This window comes from Pteropus alecto, unplaced genomic scaffold, assembly GCF_000325575.1.
Source record: "Pteropus alecto unplaced genomic scaffold, ASM32557v1 scaffold42, whole genome shotgun sequence".
Classification (NCBI taxonomy): Eukaryota; Metazoa; Chordata; class Mammalia; order Chiroptera; family Pteropodidae; genus Pteropus; species Pteropus alecto.
Genome location: NW_006434825.1, coordinates 15622739 through 15646795, shown reverse-complemented (window position 1 = coordinate 15646795; position 24057 = coordinate 15622739). Strand labels below are relative to the sequence as shown.

At 35.5% G+C, this 24057-nt stretch overlaps 2 protein-coding genes and 1 pseudogene across 16 annotated transcripts in view; 1 reads left to right on the top strand and 2 right to left on the bottom strand.

Moving 5' to 3' along the window:
- The window catches only part of HYDIN (HYDIN, axonemal central pair apparatus protein), a 337481-nt gene extending 316302 nt beyond the window's left edge, over positions 1-21179 (bottom strand). For all 12 annotated transcript variants that reach the window (XM_025045274.1, XM_025045278.1, XM_025045276.1 and 9 more), the window contains exons 1-2: positions 21046-21179; positions 5294-5413 (exon numbers count right to left, since the gene is read on the bottom strand). The gene's annotated coding sequence lies outside the window, so the exon portion shown is untranslated. The remainder of the gene's footprint in view (positions 1-5293; positions 5414-21045) is intronic.
- Positions 15254-21351, bottom strand: CMTR2 (cap methyltransferase 2). 4 transcript variants are annotated; one of them, XM_015587812.2, is made up of 2 exons: positions 21242-21351; positions 15254-18785 (listed from the first exon to the last, which is right to left on the bottom strand). In XM_015587812.2, the coding sequence occupies exon 2, from the start codon at positions 18764-18766 to the stop codon at positions 16466-16468; it is 2301 nt and encodes a 766-aa protein (XP_015443298.1). In that variant the 5' UTR covers positions 18767-18785; positions 21242-21351; the 3' UTR covers positions 15254-16465. The 4 variants fall into 4 exon arrangements, with proteins under 4 accessions (XP_015443298.1, XP_006909896.1, XP_006909897.1 ...); XM_006909834.3 differs by lacking the exon at positions 21242-21351 and adding an exon at positions 21046-21181; XM_006909835.3 differs by lacking the exon at positions 21242-21351 and adding an exon at positions 20800-21034.
- Positions 21352-23629: 2278 nt separating this feature from the next.
- Positions 23630-23748, top strand: LOC112478206 (annotated as a pseudogene).
- Positions 23749-24057: the final 309 nt, after the last annotated feature.

Sequence of the window (24057 nt, the reverse complement as noted above, 5' to 3'; positions counted from 1 at the left end):
AGAGACCATCATGGCCCATTCTTTAAACTAGGAGATGATATTTTCTATATTAATATCGATAAAAGAATAGTTTTCCAAATTAATGAGTTCAATACACTCCATAGCTGAGCTGCTTAAGAAATGAAGAGCTGGAAATCTAAAAAATGTTTAGGTTTCACAAATGGCTTGTAGTACCATGAAGTTAGTTCCTCTTTCTGTATCCCAATTTCTCTAGCCGGGTTAAAATCCTATAGTTAGAAAGTAAAAACTTCAAAACAGCTTTTGATCTTTTAAGAACAAGTACTAAATAAACAGAAAGATGGTTATAATCCCAACTAAAAGCAATCATTTAGAACTAAATCTCAAATTCATATATTTTTTTTTATTCCATAATTTATTTGTAGTCGACATGGAAGGTGAAATAAATCTAAGGCAAAATCAGTCACTGCCCTCAGTCTAGACCTACTGATTAGATTGCCAATAACCATAGCATTCCCACCTGCCTGGTTTTGCAGCCCAGGTTCCCAGAGGTCCTGAGTGGCTTTGGAATCTGAATAAATCACACATGCTAGGGGTTCACCAGCAACTCAATTTATTTGTAACCTGAGACGGGATTTTATAGCTTCTCAGATTAACAGTTAAAAATGGTTTGCTTTTCTGCCTCAGGGTATTAGTTTGATGTATAAGGCAGGAAGATTATTAAATCTTCCACGCCATCCGAAGATGTAAATTAAGCCACAGCACCTCCTCAGCCACCTTCCCTGTATGAGCTAGAAATTTATTATTAACTTGTCACTCTTGCATGCTCATCAAAACAAGCAGCACCATGATTAATTACACCTGTTTATTTAAGGGTACCTTTCATGCCAATTTTTTGTGAACAGGATATTACAAAGTCTCCTGATTTCTTTGCAGAACTAAAGGAGGACTTTTAGAGGGGAGTAGAGAATCACTGTCCTCTCCTAATCATGTCTGTGAATGTATTTGAAAGAAAGGTGGCATGTATGTGACTATATATTGCTCTTTTAGTTTTAAATGAAGCCGCACTTCATTTTGGCTTCCCTTGTCTATTCACAGACAACACACTGGCTGATTCCGCTCATCTGGGCATCATCTTTCAAAGACTTTGAAGAGGACTGGCACTAAATGAACATAAACAATAAAATTCTCTTTTCAACTCTGTCATCCACAATTCAATTCAACAAATACAGTATCTACTAGGTTCCTTCTATGTGGCAAGCAGCAAATGTGAATTTATTTACTCATTTCTTCATCCAATATTTATTTAGTATCTTTTATGAGCCTGTAACAGTACTAGGTGTACCATTCACTGTTCAAACAGTGAAGAGTCCTTGCTCCCAAGAAGTTTATAGCCTTGTCACCCCCTTTTCCCAAGGTATTTGTCTCTCCATATTATAAACAAGAAAAATGGAAGGATAGCGAGAACCTGATAAAAGGAAGGAAAAGCAGTTAAGTCTGCACAACACAGACACTAAATTGAGTCAGGATTAATAAGGCAACTGCAAAGTTCATTCCCTCCTGGTCCAGTGTGGGTCTGCACAATGAAACTACATAGAAACCAAAGCATTTCACTTGTTTTTTTTCTCCCTGTACCTATGATATCACAGATTATCTGGTCTGCTGAATAATCACTGAAACACAAGAAGTTTTCAAATGAACTTTCAGGCATGGCTGCATTGCCTCTGATTTGCCACTAGAAAAATTTACTTTTACGAGCTTAAATTGTAGGAGAATTACCTTACTTTTAAAAAAGAAATAGGTTTCTGATTATATCCTTGTCTCCTTTTTTTAAAGTTTTTATTACAGAAATTGACAAAAATACAAAAAAGATGAAACAATAAAATAATGAACTTCCATGTACCTATCACCTAGCTTCAATAATTACCAACATTTTGGGGGAAAAAAAAAGCATTTATGATAGAGGCTTTGTTCATCTCTCTTGTGACCAAATCAAAATTGTGACAGAAACACAGAGCAAACAGCAAGGAAAGTTGCCTGAGATCTAGATGAACAAAAGCGCTACAATTAGAGAGAGAAATAAGAAATCACCCTGCAATGGTAGAAGGTAGGAGGGGTGAAGATGCAAGCCTGCCCAGTCCCAAGTGGCTGAGTGGGACTGAGGGTATAGCAGTGGCAGCTGACAGCTTCAGATGCCACTTAAAGGGGTCATGTCTAAAAGCAGACTTCCGTGGTGACAGGTCTGCTTGCTCTGAGCACCAGTGCTGGGTCAGCTGCTCAGGAGGCACCAGTGACTTACATGGGGACACTGAGTTGTAGGAGTGAGAGCCAGAGGTGAGCACCTCTCCCGGACAGAAGTGCCAGAGGTATCCATTGTTCCTCTGTTGAGCCTTTCTACTACCCAGTATGCTGATGCAGTACTGCCATAGCTAAGATGTCATCAAACCAGATAACAGAGGTTGCTCCAAACAGAGGATTCCCTGAAACTCCGCCTCCCCCAACTCTCAGCCCCACCCAAGCCATATCCAGGTGTGTCCCCAGGTAGTCGGGTGCTCTTTGTTGAGCAGCACCAAGAGTCACACTGATGGCAGCTGGCCTTGGTTTCTGGTATTGTTTCTTGAGGCAACTATAAGCACAGCATCTGTGGATTATTGGCTGAATCTTAACAAGTGGCCCAGGAGGGACACAGGCTGGGGCTGAACTTGGCCTGCAGCTGAACCTCTCTCAAGATTATGCTGCTGAACACTTACTACCAAAGCCACACTCATAAGACTGGGAGACTTAGGAGCTTTGCTTAATACATAGAAACCGACACAGAAAGGCAGCCAAAATGGGAAGACAAAGAAGAAACCATATGAGAGAACAGAACAGAGATCCAGGGATAATGGAATCAAACAATCTAACAGATGCAGAGTTCAAAACACTGAACTCAGGGGAAGTGCAGATGCATGCAGTGAGAAATTTAACAAAGAGATTAAAAAAAACATAAAATGGAAATGGAAATTATAAAAGGAAACCAGTCAGAAATGAAGAACATGTTATCTGAGATGAAGAATATATTAGATGGAATAAACAAAGATAAAGAAGAGGATTGAACCACCGATATAGAGGATAAGGAAGCCAAGGGCACGCAATCACAATGGCAAGAAAAAAGAAGCCAAGATTATAATAATAATTTAAGGAGCCTATGAGACACTATTAAATGTAAAAATATACATGTCATTGGGGTACCTGAAGGAAAACAAGAAGTTGAAGAGTTATTTGAAGAAATAATGATGGAAAACTTCCCTCACCTGGTAAAGAAAATAGACATATAAGCCCAGGAAGCTCAGAGAGTCCCAAAAAGATGAACCTAAAGAGGCCCACACCAAGACACATAACAATTAAAATGCCAAAGGTTAAATACAAAGAGAGAATCTTAAAAGCAGCAAGAGAAAAGCAGTTAGTTACCTACAAAGGAGCACCCATAAGACTGGCAGCTGATTTCTCAAAAGAAACTATGCAGGACGGAAGGGTTTGGCACAAAATATTTGACGTGATGAAAACCCGGGATCTACAACCTGGGTAGATAGCTTATTTAGCAAAGCTATCATTTAGAGTCGAAGAACAGAGAAAAAGCTTCCCAGACAAAAATAAGCTAAAGGAATTTATCAACACCAAGCCAGTATTATGACGTGTCGGAAGGACTTCATTAAGAAGAAAAAACATGTATCAAAAACAGGAATATAGAATGGTAATAACTACATTCCTATCAACTAGTACCTCAAATGGAAAAGAATTAAGTGCTCCAACCAAAAGATAGAGTGGCTGAATGCATGTGAAAACAAGACCTCTAAATGTGCTGCCTATAAGGAACTCACTTCAGATTAAAAGACACACATAGACTAAAAGGAGGGGATGGGAAAAGATTTTGCCTTGATGGATCTAAGGGGTATTGCTCTGAATGAAGTGGGTCAGACAGAGAAAAACGTCACATGATTTCACATACATGTGAAATCTAAAGAACAAAATAAACAAAAGCATAAATAAACTCATAGATACAGAGAATATTTTGAGGGCTACTAGATGGGAGAGACGTTGAGGGAGATGGCAAAAAAAAAGGCAAAGAGATTAAGAGGTACAAATGGATAGTTGCAGGATAGACATGACATGTAGAGTGAGCACAGGGAAGATAGGTAATAATGTTGTAATAAATACGTAAGGGGGAAGAGAGGTACTAGATTTAGTAGGGTGATCACTTTGCGAGTTATGTAGATCTCTGATCATTGTGCTGTACAACTGAAACTGGTATATTATTGTATGCCAACTATAATTGAAAAAAATTCATTGAATTGTACAATGTAAATACAAGTAACTAATTGTCTATTGTGTTTCAATTAAGTTGGAAAAAAATAATTATCAACATTTTGTCATTCTTGTTTTTATCACATTACTCTCTCCCTTCACCTTTTTTTTAATATTTTTCAATAAATTCCCACTGTCATAACATTTCAACTCCAAACACATCAGAATTTATCTGACAAATAAGATTTTTAAAAAACACCTATGATATCATTGTAATAGTTAACAAAATAACAATAATTCTTTAATATCTTCTAATACCTAGCCTGTGTCCTTGATTGTCTAAAAGTAAATACTTTTGGATTGAAACAGGATCCAGATAAAGTCTACACATTGGCTTTGGTCTTTCGTTTATACTTTTTCTCTCCATGCCCTTTAGAATATCACAAAAATGATCTTCAATATTTTATTTTTATCTAGAATAAACAAATGCATCCAAACTTAACATATACTCCTGGTGAAACCTCATCATGTAATATTTTAAGGACATGGTGATCATACAATTTATCATTCAAACAAAGAAACTCTAGAGGGAAAGGGGGTGCTATTAATAATTATACTGGTGTAAACAAAAACAGTCATCCTACCAGTAGAGAGATTGGGGGTAACAATAAGGAAGCTAAGGCTCCTGGTTTCTTCTTGAAGGCAGAGAGCTGGAAAAGAGCTAGAAAGAACGGCATCCCACCCTAATAATTGAACAAACTGCAAGTAAATGACTTTGCCTGAATCCATCGAAGACCTGAAGCTGAGAAAATGCCAACTAAACCAAAATCTGAGGAGAAACAAGCACCTATGGGGAGACATGGAATACAAGGATTTGTTTACTTGGGGCAATTAAACACTAGTAAGAAGGATTCACCTAGAATTGTTGTTAACAAATTGGCAGAGATTGAGTATTGGCTGTTGACAATATGGAACCCTAAAGTCTTCAGATAAAAGAAGAGTTCACAACACTTACAGGCTCTGCTCTCCATGGATTCCAGTGGGTACTCACCAAAAATGATGGGAAGAGTCCTGAAAAAGCATCCCTCATCATACAGACTTAGGAGAGGGAGAGATCAACTGCTGCCAGAAGGCCATGGAGCCCTGTCCAGTTTCTTCTTCTCTATCTTCCCTATAAAATAAAAAATAAAAAAAAATTACTTGAGATGTGATGTACAAAAAAGGCAAGGGGAAAAACTCCACAGTGCCAAGAGACAAAATAATCAACAGAACCAGAGTCATAAAAAACACAGACGTTAGAGTTATCAAATAGAGGATTTAAAGTAACTATGAAAAATGTGTCAAAGTCTCCAACAGAAAAATTGGACATCACTCATTCAGATGAATAATTTCAGCAGAGAGATGGAAACTGTTAGAAAAAAAATCAAATGAAGATGCCAGAAATGAAAAACACAGTAATAAAGATCAAGATTGTGATTGACAGCCTCATCAGCAGACTTAACAGAGCTAAGGAAAGAATCAATGACCTTGAAAATATTCAAACTGAAAGCAAAGCAAAAAAAAGTAAAAAATAAAACAAGATAGCATCCAGGAACTGTAGGACTAAATCAAATGATCTAACAGATATACAATCAGAATTCCAGAAGTAAAAAAGACAGGGACTGGGGAAGAATAAATATTTGAAGGGATAATGGCTAAGAATTTCCAAAATTAATGGCAAACTACAGATTCGAACCACCAACCAAGATAAATACTCATGCCAGAAATAGACATATCATATTCAACTTCTAAAAACACAAAAAAAAATCTTGAAGGCAGCCAAAGCAGGGAGGAAGAAGCATTACTAGAGAGAAATAAACATAAGAATTATTACTAGCCATCTTGTTAGAAGCCATGCAAGCTACAAAATGAGAGTGAAATTTTTAAAAGGCTGAATGAGTGAAATCATCAAGGTGGCAAAATAGACTCTAGCTACCCGCCCCCCTATACAAAGTACAATTAGACACTTATTCATGAATGAAAATAGCTCTGAGATTGCTCAGGAGTCCACTTAAGAAGCTTCAGCAGCACAGTGAAGCAAAAAACCTGAGAATAACCACACAAAAAGTATAGGCAGAACAGTTTCATTTTGCTTGCATCATCCTATCCCCCAAGAGGGAACTTCCCAGCCCAAAAGAGTTCCCCTTACCAGTAAAAGGAAAACGGGGTAGGCGACCAGCTTCCCCAGCCTTTTGGAGAACTATATGAAGAACTCACTTCAGTTTCACCCTATCCAGAGGCCAGCAAAGCTGAGATGTCTAGAAATGGCTAGAAACAGAGAAGAGAGGACCTACCAATATCAGCCACATAGCAACTACAGTTTCTAATGGCCTGCTCAGCAGAGGACCCTAGAAGTCTTCACTGCTGAGAACATCAACAGCCCTTGGAGATGTTGTGGACTTCCTCCCCAGATTTCTCACTGAGAATCTCATTGGAGACCCCAGAAGACTGCTTCTCAGAGGACCTTAGATGCTTTTGCGGCTGAGGAAATCAATGGCCAGTACAGCTACTAAGGGCCTCCTGCAGATTTTGCCACTGATATTTTCACCCCACAGGTTTTCATGCTCACAGGTGTCATTAAATATTAGCAAACCAAATTCAACAATACATTAAAAGGATCATACACTGTGATTAAGCAGGTTTTATTCCAAGGATGCAAGGATGGGTTCAACATCTGCAAATCAATCAATGTGATATATCTCATTAATAAAATGAAGGATAAAAATCATATGATCATCTCAACAGATACAGAAAAAACATTCAACAAAATTCTATAACCATTTATGATAAAAACTCTAAACAAGCTGGATATCAAGAGAATGTACTTCAACATAATAAAGACCATATATGACAAGCCTACAGCTAACCTCATAATCAATGATGAAAAGCTGAAAGCTTTTTCTCTAAGATCAGGAACAAGACAAGGATGCTTATTCTCACAACTTTTATTCAATACAGTATTGGAAGTCCTAGCCAGAGTAATTAGACAAGAAAAATAAATAAAAAGCATCCAAATTGGAAAGGAAGAAGTAAAATCGTCACTACTTGCAAATGACGTGATATTATATATAGAAAACCTTAAAAGCTCCACCCAAAAACTGTTAAAATAAACAAATTCAGTAAAATTGCAAGATACGAAATCAATATACAAAAACCTGTTGTATTTCTATGCATTAATAACAAACTACTAGAAAGAATAATTAAGAAAACAATCCCATTTTATTGCATCAAAAGAATAAAATATCTAAGAATAAATTTAACCGAGGAGGTGAAAGTCCTGTACACTGAAAACTATAAGACATGATGAAAGAACTGAAGAAAACACAAATATAAATGAAAAGGTAGTTCATGTTCATGGGTTGAAAGAACTAATATTAGTAAAATATTCATACTACCTAAAGCAATCTACAGATCCGATATAATCCCTATCAAATTTCCAACAGCATTTTTACAGAAAAAGAACAATCCCAAAATTTGTATGGAGCCATAGAAGACCCCAATTAGCCAAAGCAATCTTGAGAAAGAAGAAACTGGAAGCATCATAGGCCTTGATTTCAAACTACATTACAAAACTATAGTCATTAAAACAGTATGGTGTTAGCATAAGAACAGACATATAGATGAGTGAAACAGAACAGAGAGCCCAGAAATAAACTGACACACTAGACTCATCAGGGTGATCACTTCATAAAGTATATCTGAAATTAATATATTGTATGTCAACTGTAATTGAAAAAATTTTAAAAACTTTTAAAGAAATAAATCCATGCATACATGGTCAATTAATTCCTGACAAAGGAGGCAAAAATATACAATGGGGAAAGGACAATCTTTTCAATAAATGGTGCTGGGAAAACTGGACAGTCACACGCAAAAGAATGAAACCAGCCCACTATCTTACATCATACACAAAAGTCAAATTGAAAAGGATCAAAGATTTTAATGTAAGACCCAAAACCATAAAACTCCTAGAAGAAAATATAGGCCAGAAGCTCCTTGACAACTGTCTTGGTGATGATTTTTTGTATTTAACACCAAAAGCAAAGGAAAGAAAAGCAGAAATGAACAAGTGGGGCTACATTGAACTAAAAAGCTTCTGCATAGCAAAGGAAACCATCAACAAAATGAAAAGGCAACCCTAATGAATGGGATAAAGTATTTGCCAATCATATCTGATAAGTGGTTAATAGCCAAAATATATTTGGTCATACAACTCAATCACAAAAAACAATCTGATTTAAAAATGGGCAGAGGATCTAAATAGAATTTTTTCCAAAAAAGGCATACAGATGGCCAAGAAGTACATGATATTCAACATTACTAATCATCAGCAAAGAGCAAATCAAAAGCACAAGGAGATATTACCTCACTCGTGTTAGAATGGCTATTATCAAAAAGATAAGAAATAACAAGTATTGGAGAGAATGTGGAGAAAAGGGAACCGTCCTGCACTGTTGGTAGGAATGTAAATTGGTGCAGTCACTATGTTTTACTCCACTAAAAGAGTAGAGAGTTTCCTCAAAAAATTAAAAATAGAACTACCACATAATCCAACAATTCCACTTCTGGGTATTTATCTAAAAGAAGTGAAAACACTAACTCAGAAAGGTATATATATGCTCATTCATGTTCACTGCAGCATTACTTACAATGGCCAAGACATGGAAAGAATCTAAGTACCCATCAAAGGATGGATGAAGAAAATGTGGGAGACACACACATACACACACACTGGAATATTATTCAGCCATAAAAAAGAAGAAAATTCTGCCATTTGTGACAACATGGATCGCCCCTGAAGGCATTATGCTAAGTGAAATAAGTCATACAGAGAAAGACAAATACTATATGATCTCACTTGTATGTAGAATCTTCAAAAAAAAAATTTTTTTTTTAAATAACAGCTCAGGAATACAGAGAACAGATTGGTGGTTGCCAGAGATGGGGATAATAGACCTTAAAAGTTCTCAACATTAAGAAAAAATTTTGTAATTATCTATGGTGGTGGATGGTAACTAGATTTATTGTAGTGATCATTTCAAAATATTACATATATCAAATCATTATGTGGTACACCTGAAGCTAATATATTATGTGACAATTCTACCTCAATTTTAAAAAAATAAAGCAGAAATTGCTGAGTTAAAAAAAAAACAGAAAAGGAAATAAGTAAACCAAAAAATTAATGGTTCTTTGAAAATTAATCAACAAAACAGAAATAATTAACCTGATTTATAAAGGATGGGGAGAAAGCACAAGTATACAAACAAAAGAAACAAGCTCAAAACGGGAAATTTCTTTTTAATCATAAGACTACTTTGTATAATTCTATGAGAAAAAAAATTTTTTTAATGTAGATGAAATAAAGAGCTTTCTAGGTAAACATACCAAAACCGACACTAACAGAGATAAAAACTCTGAATAAATTTTGTAAAAAGGAATATAGGAAGTCATAAAAGAACTCCCCTCTAAAAAGACACCAGGCTCAGATGGTTTCACAAAGTCTATCAAATCTTTAAAGATCAGATGATGCAAATACTACTTAAACTATTTCAAAGCATAGAAAAAAAGTCCAAATCATTTTTATAAAGCAAATTTAACATTGATTCCAAAACCAGACAAATACTGCTCAATAAAACTAAAAACAATCTCACTTATAAACATTTCAGCAAAAATTTTAAGTGAAATATTAGCAAACAGAATCCAATAATCCATCATAATCAAGCAATGCTTGTTCCAGAAATATGAGAAATTCAAAATTAGGAAATCCGTTAATACAATTAAACATATTAATAGAACTAAAGAGAAAAATGTTTATCTCCACTTATTTAAAAAATGGAAAAACTAAACATTCGTTTATAAAGAGCCTCAAAAATAGGAATACCTCATTAATATAAATTAAATTAAAAAGTCAGCAGCTGATATAATGAGAAAACACTAGAGCAGCAGTTCTCAAAATGAGGTCTGTGGACCCAAACCAAGACATTATTTATTCTCTCTTTACCGTATTAATAGTCTCACTGACGGGCAAAATTATTGGTGACTTAGCACAAATCAAGGTAGTGGCACTAAAGTAGGCTCGTAGTCATTGTATCCTTTATCACATATTCATAGTGAGAGAAAAAGCCATTTCTAATTAAGAATATCCTTAATAGTGAAAAAGGTGAAAGGAATTAAGAAGTACAAATTGCCAGTTATAATAGTTATGGGGATGTAAATTACATCATAAGGAATATAGTCAATAATATGGTAATAACTATGTATGGTGTCAGGTAAGTACCAGACTTATTGGGGTGATCACTACAGAACATATATAAATGTCTAGTGACTATGTTGTACACCTGAAACTAATATGATATTGTATGTCAATTGCAACTAACAAATAATTTTTAAATTTAAAAAAGAGTACCCTTGATAGAGTAGTAAAAATGACTAATTTTATTAAGTTTCAACACTTGGTACGTCTTAATATTAGAAGTGAAGAAATTGGAAATACACACGATGCACTTCTGCTGCACACCGAAGTAGGATGCCTGTCTCCAGGAAAAGCATTTGCACAACTGAGTGGCAAACAAGTTGTACATTTCTCATTGAACACCATTTTACTTTAAAGAACAACTGGCAGACAGACTATAGTTATTCAGACATGAGTGACAGATATTTTCTCAAAATTAATAAAGTGAACTGTCACTTCACAGAAAACAATCTTCAGTATTTGTTGCCATGATAAAATTCAAGCATTCAAGTGAAAATTAGAATTTTAGAAAATTTCTGTCCACCACCCTAATCTTGACAACTTCTCAATACTTAGATTTTTCTGATGAAATCAGTGGTGATATTTACGAATGTGACTTTTTGATACCATATAATCAAATGTGTCAACATTTACAACATCTATATAACTCAATGAACTGATATTTTCCAAATGACAAATTCATGGTGTTGCAAAACTACCTGTGGGTAAGTGATCCATTCAAGTGCAAGACTTGATTTTAGTGTGACAGTGCAAAAAGTTCGTTAATACAGTTTAAGATTTTTCATTGCTACCAACTTTTAAGATACCATCACCTGTCAAATTTTGGAGCAGCATCAAAGAATATCCATAATTACCTAAAAAAGTTATTAAAATATTCCTCCCTTTTCCAGTTATATGTCTATGTGAGGCCAGATTATCTTAAGTACTTCAAAACAATGTATTGCGACAGACTGAATGTAAAAAGATATGAGAATCTAGATATAAAAACAAAAAATATTTACAAAAATATAAACAATATCACATTTCTCACTAAATTTTGTTTTGAAAGTTACTTTTCATTAAAAAAATTACGTTAACATGTAATGGTTTTACCATTGTTATGTTTTAATTTATTAATAAAGCTTGAAATTTTTGTTTAAATTTTGAGATGGAAAATATCAACAGATATGGCTCCCATAAACAAAAGCTCTCTGGATTCCTCGATAATTTTTAAGAGGGTAAGGGGGTCTTGAGACCAAAATGTTTGAGAACTACTGTAGTACAACATTCTCAGTAAGCTCAGGATAATGACAGGTCTCAGCAAGACAAAATTGGCACATGTTGTGCCAGAAAGTATGGAACCTATCAAAAACTGTTTGAATTATGTAAAAAAAGACATACGTATCAACTTGGAGGAGCCCCTCCCTCACCTACACAAGCCAAATTAGGATAATTTGAGCATCAAGTAAGTATAGTTGTGTTGGATTAAAATACATAAAATATATAACCATCCATGAATTCTTAAAGATAGGTAAAAACAACTGTAACCAAAAAAAATCTCATTGGTCACCTTTGGAGGTTGCTAAGACACCAACTTGTTTTTCTGAAAATTGATAGTGTTTTAAAAATTAAACACTCTGACTTTTCCTAAACAACCTATTTCAGAAAAAAAATAAATAGCTGATGACTTTAAGTATATGTTGTCAAGTCCAACTTTAGAGACAGGAGAAATATGGTTAGAAAATCAGTAATTTGAAACCCCTAATAGAGCTAAGTATCAATATTCAATAGATGTCAAAACTATTAAGTGAAAGATCGAAAGAAAACTTGGTAGTGTATAAACAGGGTTAACATCTGAACCTCTGATTAACCCTAATGTCACTGAGAGCGGACAGCTAGCCATTTTGTGCTTAATAATATGATAAAAAAGGAAGTACACATTTATGAAGTATTCTTGCCAACAGTAATCAATCATTTAGATCTACTACCAATTTATAGGAAATATATGGACTAAAGATACAAGTTAAAAGATAAAATAATCAGCCAAATCCAGAATATTGAAAACTACAGAACCGTTAAAATGGCATGGGAAAGAAAATGTTGGAACTGGGAGTAGAGAGGTGGAGTTCTTAAAAGACTAACTTCAGAAACATATTAAATAAATGCAATGTGTGACCCTTATCTGAATCCTTATTTGAATCAACTATAAAAAGTCACTTTTGAGACAATCTGAAAAATTTGAATATGGACTAAGTAATGAGTGATGTTAATTTTGTTTGTTGTAATAAAGTCCTTATCTGTTAGAAATAAATACTTCATGAATTTTCTTTAAAATATTCCAAGAAAAAGAAGTGTAGGAAAATAAAACAAGTTTAGCAAAATGTTGATAATTTTGGAACTTGGGTGAGGGTACATGGTGGTGTATGTTTGTAAGTTTTCTATAATAAAATAGTATTCCACAGACACTTATATTGACTATATGGGATAAAAAATAAGTATCCTTGTCACAGTGCCTTGTCTTTGAGTTTATAATCCTGGCAAGAAAATGAAATAATGGGGAAAAAAAGAATAATGTAAGATTAATGGTCAAATTGATTCAAGCAGTAAGTACAATAGCTCCAGAAAGAAATTAATATTACTGGACTTATTGGATAGTTGCAGGAATGATGTTTACTCTAATAAAAAAAGTTCACCAGGATGTGTTTGTGCTTGTTTTGAATTTTCTCAGTTAATCTAGTATGCATACTAATTTGTCAATCCTGGAATTCTCTGGAAAGAGTAGAAACTCCCAAAAGTCTACAGACAGTAAAAGCACAGTAAAATAATTTAGTGTTGAAGCACAAATCTTCAACATCAAAAAAGATGCAGATATACATGTAAAAATAGATTTATCCACAAAGATCTGTAGAATCTTTTTAGACAAATATCTTTTCAGCATAATGTACAGAGAAAAAGAACAATCTCTACAAATGTCTTCCTTAATTATATAATTTTTCATTAATTTAAGAGGATAATATTTACATTAAGTCTAAGTTTTGTTCAAATTGCATTAAACAGATTACAAAGGAAATTTAAATAAGGCCTAATTGTACTAGTGTAATTAAATTTTTTTTTTATTTTTTTAGAACATAAAAACTAACAGAAATCCTCTCATGCTGTTTAAAAGCTTTAGAAGCATGAAGTATTTTTACTAAAAAATGCTAATCATTTATTGTTTAAAACTATTTTAAAAACTGAAACAAAACTAAAAATGTCCTATTTCTCATTTTTATCAACATGGAAAATAAGATTTTGGTTAGGTTTATAATCAACATTTTCATTTCTAAAAATGTGAGGGAGTAACTATTTTCATATACCCACACCAAAGCACTGTAACGAATTTAAAAACTATTCAATAAATAATCTCATCTAGAAATGAAGAATAAGGTTTAAATATTTTTAAAGACCTGGAATTTTCATCAAAGATAAGTAAAATAACAAAAGCATCAATAAACATTTTTTTCAATTCTCCTATTTTTTAATCCAAGATCTTCGAAAGAGAAAAAAATTTAACATACCTTTTTAAACAAAATAACTATTTTAAAGATGGAGTGAAGTCCACAAATTTGGATTCTAATTTTATTTCAGAAAAGACCTTTTCAATGCATTTAAATATTTAAGTAACAGTAGGATAATATGTAAAAGCCTCCACTAAAATATAAAACTGAATTTTTTCTAGGAGGCATAAAACTTAAAAGTTGAAGAAATTAAATTTATTAAGACCTCTTTCTCATCTAAGATTTTAGGGAACACATGAAGTTTAAATTTTTTGGCTGTTAAAAATTTTCTTCAAAAAGCATCACAATTAAAATTCTCGAGATCTACCAAACAATACTGTTTTTAAAGAACAGTAATTATCCTGATAAACTATACAAACTATCTCTCACTTACTGCCCTCTATATTTTCATTCATGTTTTAGAAAGCATTTTTTCTCCCCTTTTTCTCAAAGAGAAATGCCTATAAATCATTGGTACCTACCATCCACATCCAGTTCAATTTGAATCTTCCTCAAGTCATATCTCACCTCTAAAGCAATAAGAATTCAATTAATCAGATAAACAGCAACTGATTCCAAAAGCCAGGTTAAAAAACAAAATATATTCTAGTATACACCAGTGTATTATGTATTCCAATACAGACTAGGGTTACAAAACTAAGCATTCAATATTTGTTTGAGGGCTTTAAAAGGAAGTTTTAATACCAGAACTTGGAGCTAAGCTTTCAATTTTATTCTAATCAAATAAAGTAAGTAAAAAATAAACTGCATCATTACAATGAACCAAACCAACTAACACATAAAGACTACAAGATACAAAATGGTTTCCTGAGAGTGGTTTTAATTCTCTCATGGTAATCAATTTTATGTCAGACTTCTATCATTATACAACTTGAACTACTTCCATAAAGTCACCAGTAGGAAATCACTTTTCTTTTAAAAATCTACCTCCAGGTCTCCAACACTCTCCCTGACAGGAACTAAATCTATCCCCTCTACTCCCTCCTTTAAGTTTTCAATTTCTTTCCCAAAGTAGAGCTTCCATAAATATTACAATATTAAGGACTAAATTTTAATGAATACAAATCAGAGGAAATGAAGGAACATTAACTCCCATTCAAACCTTCCTTAAAAAAAATCTGTTTCTAAGTTATATTTTTAACTTCCCCCATGATTCTCTTTAAAAAAGACGAACACAAAATCTCTCTGCTAATGACTTTATTCATGAATCTATAATGGAACTCAAAATAGCAAAGAACATGAAAAAAATTCAGATTAATATTTATCAACCAAATACATCAGAGAATACATCTATTTTTTCACATAACTAACAAAAATGTCTAAAATGCACACATAAGAATATAAATATTCTCCATTCTGTGGAATTTCAAAGTAATGAAGATTTTCTTAACAGTCTGCCAGAAAAGCTCAGGTGTACTGTCAAATATATGTGATTCAACAGAAATCAAACAGAACTGATAAAATAATCATCTCATGGTTAAACTTCTGGTCAAGTGCTACTTTCATACTGAAAAAAGAAATTAAAGATTTAAAAATGTTAAATGCTAAACCATCATTCTAAAAGTATTAAAGTTCTTCTTCAGTATCCACTGTATTTATCACATTTACGTCCTGCAATATGAAACTATAAACACTACTTCCCTATTTTAAAAAATCCTTTAGTTTACACATTATTTCCTGGAAGTTAAAAATTACTATACCATTGCCAAATAAAACTTGTCATGATACAGGGCTGTATTAGATACGGTAATTTTTCATTGTTTTAAACATGATCTTTGGTTTGAAGCTGTCCTGATATCCTCTCTAGTTGGATGGTTGTGATTAGTAAAATATTCACAAAGCTTCACTTGAACCATAAAGTAAACTGGGTCAATGGCTTATAGGCAATGAATGGCGCATAACAAGAAATCTGGCAAGATGAGTTCCCCAAATCCATAACTGACATGGTCAATGTTAAAGAAAATCTGTGTTGCTCAGGAGTGACTCGCCTCCTCTCATCAAATCAATTCATCAAAATCATTAGTCATCAAGAGGAAATTGGGGAAAAAAAATTGAAACTGAAGGCACCCAGATGCAAACCTTAAGCAGATAAGACCAACTGAACTGCATATGCAAGCATGGGTGTGTCCATACCCAAGCACGTACACACATCTCATGTTTGAGGCTGAATATTATGACTGTATAGATTCCGGCACATGAAAACCTCTATGCCTATGGGTATACATATCCTGGGAACTAGCTGATGTCTTTCCAGAAATAATGGAACTTTAAATGATACAAAAGTTGGCCATTCCCCAAAATGAAAGGCTTTAAATTAATAGCAAAGGGATGCAATAACAATGGAAACTGTAAGAAGCCATAAAGTTAAATTTCAGAAAGGACAAGTCCAAGTTCATAACTGAAGGCTGCTGATGAATTCTTCTCTCTCTTCTTGAATAATCAAATGCAAATGTCTTTTAGCAATGGTAGCATTCAAATCCCACAAAAAATCAAGTAGTGCCCCCTTAAGCAGCACTTCCATTGGCACAAACTGTAAAACTTGCTGGGGTGCATCAGTGTTAAGCAAAGTGCTCAACAATTCATTCACATTCTGCAGATATTGGATAACTTGATTTGGAAGGTCCTGGTAACCAACACATAGCAGGACTGCACAGGTCTTCAGGGGCTCAGAGGATGTGGGACAAGAAAATGTGATGAATCTAAAACAGCTGTGGAGTATAAAGATCAAACCAGCCATAAACCTTGTAAAACAAGAAAGTACAGGCAAAATCATAACATCGCCTGTATGAAGCTGCTGTAATGACTGTAGAAGACGGTCCAAAAATAACTGCTGGTAAGTTGGATCTCCATCATGAAGCAATGAACAGCTAAAATTCATGAGTTCAGCTGATTCCAGGAGCTGAACTTCCAATGGTATATGCATCTTGACATCACAAGATGTTGAAAAACCCACAAGCAGGCACTTTATTTGGTTGCTAGGTTCTACAACCTGCCCATCCTGAAAGCATTTGGTAAGGCTAAACAACTCAGAAAACATCAGTTCTTCAGAAAAAATGTGACAAGAACAACAATACAGCTCTTTTGGCTTAAACTTGGAATCCAAATTCAAGGCTCCTCCAAATGACTTTTCAATTGCTTCATTGAGAGCCTTTAAAATTTCACCATCACAGAAAGGAGAACACTTTACCCTTGGCAGTTTCTTTCCCTCCAAAATATGCCACAAGTGACACTCAAGATTGGAAGCTGTTCCTTCTAAAAGAGAACTTTGCCCAGGATGATATGTAGAATGTTCCTCGGCCCAACTATTAAAGTAACCTTTGGCCACCTTATCTTTCCACGAAAGAGTTTCCAGCATTTTCCTTTCATTATAGGTTTTAAAATATCTGTTCCTCTGCCCAAACCACTTTGTATTTGTACTACAGCCAATATTAGATTTTTTTACTAGCCAATTATTTCTGGAAAGAGACTTCAACTGAAACTTTTGCATGAAATACTGAACAGCACAGTCCCTTAAATTATTCAGCTTTGTTTGTTCCCCTTTTCCCATGCATTCAAACAGACGAATGTTCTCAGAAATAGTTTCTAGCTGGTATTTATGAAAGAATACACAACATTCTTCATGTCTTTTAAGAAAAGATTCAGGAATCACATGATGGGGAAAGAGAGCTTTCCTGGTGATTTCAGTCTCAAAATTCAGTGTCATCTTAGATAACAGCGGATGCATTACCTCTCTTCCCTTATAGTGGAGACATACCACATAGACTTCTGAGTTTCCTGCCTTGCTAGTAGCAGGTTTGAAAACATGGACTTGGTCAAAGGAACAGTTTAGCAGATACATCAAGTTTATGGAACAATGTTCAAACAAAGTAAACATCTTCAGAACAAAAGAGCCACCATTTCCAAGAGTTGTCAGAGCAGTGACAACTTCACAGTAATGCAAAGAAGAAACTAAAGCTTCTTGTTCACCTGGGTTTCCCTGGCAATCAAAACTTCCATCTGCAGTGATCAAGTGAATAGTAGCCATGCTGCTTATGAAATTCTGAAGTCCAGTCAGATATTTCAAAGTCATGATATCACCAGTGTTATCTGGACCAAAGTACCACCAATTCAAGGTGTTCGCAATAAGTCGGTCATCCATAATCATCATAAGATTGTCATTTGCTTCATGGTATGGGTTCAGAGTATTAGCTACCCAACTCCAATCACAAGGGAATCGATGAGATTTTAAGTAGTGATTGAGACTAGCTATAAAAGCTCCAGGAGCTTCACAAAGGTGTAGAGAATTCAATTTTCCATTCTGAAAAGCTTCCTGTGGAATAATTGGAAAGCTGCACAAAATTTCATGAAACTTACACCAAGCTTGAGTACAAAGTTCAGCATTCACTGATTTTCTCACGTGAGAAATTATTTTTCCAGCTTTATTAGTGAAAGCAGTGTGCTCGTGCCACTCATCCAGTTTCTTATCACTCAGTAGGTTTTTTACTTCATTTAGGGAGTTCTTCAAACCAAGAAATGCATCAAATTCCGTGTGATCACAGGAGAAAATCTCAGTGGGATCTGGTAACGGCCACTCACTATTAAGTGGTTTGCCATAAGAAAAGTTCTTGGCAAAGAGTTCAGAAATGTCAGCAACAACATCTGGGCTGAATGTCTCAGGACTTGAACCCAGTGGTAGCTTTCTGCACTTACTCATTTTCAAATTAAATTAAAATCTAGAAAAAGAAAACACATAAATGAATCAAATTTATTAGTGAGTGAAATCTCATCCACAGCAAATTGGATCACAGTCATAACAAACCACATAAAATGGGAAGGCTGGTGTCCACTCCATTATATAATGAGGCAATCTGGAATAAAGAAAGAGTAAAGGCTTTGATATCCAATAGACCTGGGCTTGAATTCCAGCTCTGCGACGTACAGCTTAATAAGTGGCCTTGGGCAAATCACATATTTAAGTCTCCATTTCTTATTTTTTAAAAAAGGTATATTTTTTAGATGAGTATAAAACATGCTAGCATATACCACAGAACATTCATCAGTGAAGGGCAGCTCTTATTACCATAGCAACCCCTCTAGCTCCTCCCCAAAGTTCTCCTCTACCCATGGCTGAGGTATCACCCACAGAGCCCCCAAAACACTGACTGAGATTTATTCCTAAACATGACCTTTGATCATTTGATCAAGCTCTAACAAGTGAGTTTTAGCTTTTTCTTTTTTTTTTTTTTTAGCTTCTTCCAAATCTCACCTCTATCCAGAAGATGCTGCACCTCAACCCAATACTGATCCTGCTACCAGGCCTCTCTACCACCGCCCACTTATTTACCAACCGGAACTGCCAAATATGTCCTCCACCCAGATCTCACTCTCTTGCTAGGACATGTACTTTGGTAGTACCAAATCGCCTTTATAAGCCACCAATACTCATCACCACAGCTTGTGTACTTGACTGCTTAGCCTCCTCCTGCTCAACGCTTAAACTGACCTAGAGTTCACCTCACCACATCTCTAAACTACAAATTCCTGCCTCATCTGGTCAGGTGGCTCCATGCTTACACCACAAAATATTATAACTTCTTGCCACTAAAACTTAACACATTTTAATAGAATTTTAAACTGAAGAACTATCCTTACGGAATATACAGTCACCTACATTTTGTGTTCTACCACTGCCAAAGAAATCAAAAACATCTGTCTATTGGAGAGGAAACAGAATTTAAAAGAGAAAGAAGCATGGCTTAATGGCATAGTGTTAAAAGTCCTTAATTCCTGCAGATAGAGTATTATATGGTACAGGTGACCCTTAAACAACATAGGTTTGAACTGTATGGGTCCATTTATATGTAGACTTTTCTATAAATACTGTAAATGTATTTTCTCTTCTTTATGATTTTCTTAATAACAATTTTTCTCTAGCTTACTTTACTGTAAGAATACAGTATATAATACATATATGAAATATGCTAGTAAGTTATTGAGAGTTAAGCTTTTGTGGAATCTAAAGTTATACGTGGGGGTCGGTGCCCCTAGTCCCTACCTGTTCAAATGTCAACTGTATTTGTTAGCACAATGTCAATCAACAGATGCTTCAGTTCATGAGTTCTGCATTTATTTAGTAAAGCCAATGCATTCTCCACCAGTTTTCAAAAAGAATCTAAATATTAAATATGAAAAAATTGACAACTAAACAACTAGCCCACAAGAAGCCAATGTTTGATGATTAAAACAGGAAAGAAAGGTGAGCTAGCACTACAATAACTACACTAATTTCCAGACTGCATTCTAGTAGCATTTACTTTGTACTGTTTTTTCAGCGGTGTGTTTACTCATTTATGTCACTCTCAAGAGGTTCCGGACAGTGCTTAATACTGCAAGCATTCACACTCTTCTAATGAGGTTCTGAATGTGAGTTATAATAATGCACTTCAACTTCACTCCAGCATTTCAATGCATGACCGAAAATTTTTTTAAGCATGTGGTTTAAAAAATGGAAGGGAAAAGTTTCCAGCATGTGTTCCTCTATCCCTTTCATTAAGCACTCCACAGAGCTCTGTGGCATCATAATTCTGCTAGGAGGGTCAGTATTAGCATTCTTGTTTTGCAGACTCGAGTATGAAGTCACGTAGCACCGCGCCCAAAACCACAAAGGAAATACCTGCAAAATTCATGGGCCTAACACAGAACCCATAAGATCCCATCAACAGTTGTTACCTCTCAACTAACACTCACAAAGGAGTTTTAGAAGTGTTTCCGCCAACTCTTCCTCCTAGCAACAGTGAAAGTAATAGCTAATATAGATCCAGCGCTTTACTTTGGGCCGGGGCACCCAAGATCTCCTTTCAACTGGTAGAAGTGAGTCCCACGCTCTCTTTAAGCGGCCCGGTCGCTGACCTGGAGAAACCTCAGTCCCAGCCCCTGCTTCACCCACTGGAAGGTCGAAGGACGCCTCGGGCTCGGAACCCGGGCCTGGATTACCTTCGCTCACGCCCACCTCGGCCCCCAGACTCTCGCGAGGCTGTGCTTCACTCGCTCTCCTCACTCCGGGGGCCCATTCTCCACTTCCGCTCCTGGGAGTCTACGGCGCCCCCCACCGCAGGGGAGAGAGGTGGCGCGCCCGCAGGCCAGGAAGGAGGACTGACCCGCCCTCCCAACACAGGGAGCGAAAACCCACCTCCCGGCCGTGCCGCCACTGAGCGCCGGCAGACGGCGGCCTGAGGGCTCTGACAGACACACTGCGCACGCGCCTTGAGGCCGGGCTGACGTCACGCGTCAACGTTACGCACGCCGGCGACGCAGTGCCAAGGTCTTGGCTTGCTAGGATGTGCTTCTCCGCGGGCGCTGGAGCTGGACAGCACCAGCCTTCATCCCCACAGCGTCTATGGCAACACTAGCTGCGCGCTTAGAAGTAGACGTAGCGACCTTTGGCCTCGCTCCCTCTGTGAAAGGGTGGGATGGGGCGGGACAAACCTGTCCAGAACACGCTGGCTCCGCCAGCGTGGCCCCTGGATCCCAGAGGCTTTCTAAAGCTTTTCCGCAGAATTTTATTCTTAGTACGGGTTGATTTAAAACTGGTGCTCGAAACAGGAGGCGAGGTTAAAAGCCATACTGGAGAAACTGCGAAATAACACTCTGTTATTATGTTTATAAACCTAGGGAAAAGATAACCTCAGAAGAAAAATGGGCGAAGATCTGAACAGGCCATCCAGAAAGAGTAAAACAGCTAATAAGAATATGCAAAGTTGTTTAACCTATTATGAAAAAATTGGAAATGAAAAGTTTTCGCCTAATTCAGCAAAGATTTTAAAAGATTGATGACGGCCACTGTTGGTGAAAATGTGGAGAAATAGGTTCATATACTGTGGTTGGAAGTAAAAATTGATACAGACTTTAAAGAAGGCAAACTAAAATGGCCTTGCACCTAAGCCCAGAAATTCCCACTCCCAACAATTTATCTTTAGGAAACACAACTGGCACTCGCTTTGGACAAAATGTTCATTTCAGCACCTTAATAACAATAACAAAATTGGAAACTGAATAAGAGAATTAATTAAAATCTTTATGCTACATACATATAATGGGATATTATGCAGCCATTAATAGGCTGTATGTTCACAGTATTGCGTGGAAATAGGAGACTATAGAAGTGTAGAGTTTGAAATATTTATGTAAATACTATATACATATATATAGTATTTAAAATATATTTCATTATATAGTACTATATAATGAAATATATTTTTAACAAATCTTCCAGGATGTGCATCAATGGAGAAAAAAATGTTTCAAAAAATAATGATAAGTCACTTGGAAATCCATATGGAAATAACTTTATTTGGACTCACCTCACATCATAAACCAAAATACATTTCATTTGGATTGATAATCTATATTTTAAAAGTTAAACTATAACTTTTAGCAGAATACATAAGATAACATTTTTGTGATCTCGAAGTAGGCAAAAAATTTATAACAGGACAGAAAAAGCACAAATCATAAATTGAACTATGTTAAAATTATATAAATTGAACTATGTTAAAATTAAGAACATGTATTCATCGTAAGACACCATTGAGAGTGAAAAGGCAATCTATAGAGTAGGAGAAGTTATTTTGTACAACAAAGAACTTGCATCCAGAATATATAACTCGACAAAGGACTTCTATCCAGAGCTCCTACAAGTAAACAAACAAACAAACAAAAACCTCCTACAAGAAATATAAATGTTCCCAGTGAAAAAATGAGCAAAAGTCTAAAACAAACACTTAAAGATGATATCCAAAGGCCAATAAAATATGAAAAGATGCTCAAGTTCATTAGCCTGGGGAAATGTAAACTAAACCCATAATAAGATTCAATTACACATTAGAATGGCAAAAATGAAAAAGACTGAAAATATAAAAGTTGGAGAGTACGAGGGTCAACCAACAGGAAGCTGATTAGAAGAAAAAGAGCTTCCAAGATCTTCCAAACTCACGAGTTAGTTGCCTTTTTTCCCCCCAATTCCTTTAAGGTATAATTTACATACTGTCAAATGCTCAGGTCTTAAGTGTACAGTTCAACCAGTTTTGCCAAATGCCTATTAAATATTTTAGAAAAGTCCCTCAAGCCCCTTCCCAATCAATCTCCCACCCACAAGAAGCAACTATTGATCTGTTTTTCTATCACCAGAGTTTAGTTTCATCTATTCTAGGATTTCATACATATTCAATCATTACTGTTTATAATTTTTGTAAATACTTTTTTATTGTTGAGGAGGAAAACTCTTTTTCCTTCTACCCTTCCAGGTTCTTAGCTGGGACTCTATTAACAAGAGAAAAGCATATAAATTTACTAATATGTTTTATGTGACATGAGAGCCTTTAAGAAGGAAATGAAGACCTGAAGAAGCCATTAAACCTGAGTATTTTTCTACTAGGTTTGATGAGTAGTGGAAAAATATGACAAATGGGTATGAACTAAGAGGAATAAACCTGGGGAAAATTTACAAGACATGTTCATTCAGATTCTTCTTGGAGTCCTTCCATCTTCAGAGATAAGATTGTTCTTTTTTTTTATTTTTTTCTATAGCCATGCCACCCTGAACATGCCCGATCTCGTCTGATCTCAGAAGCTAAGCAGGGTCGGGCCTGGTTAGTACTTAGATGGGAGATCATGTAGGAATACTAGGTGCTACAAGCTTTTTTAAAAAAAAAATTGTTCTTTTCTTCCAGGTATAGGGAGAGCACACCTCACTTGAGGGTCTTGTGATCTGCTTCAGGGCAAGGTCAGAGAGTGCTGCACCTGCCATTTCTCAAATTCCTTTAGCTTAAAAAATCTCATATGCCAAGGCACCATAATTTGGGATAGCATGTTCTGAACCCTGTCAATATTCATCTCTGCTGTTTTATGTACCTGTAGTTTGTTCCTTCGTATTGCTAAGAAGTATGCCATTGTATGGATAGACCACAATTTAATTATCTGTTCTCCTTTTGATGGACATCTGAGTTC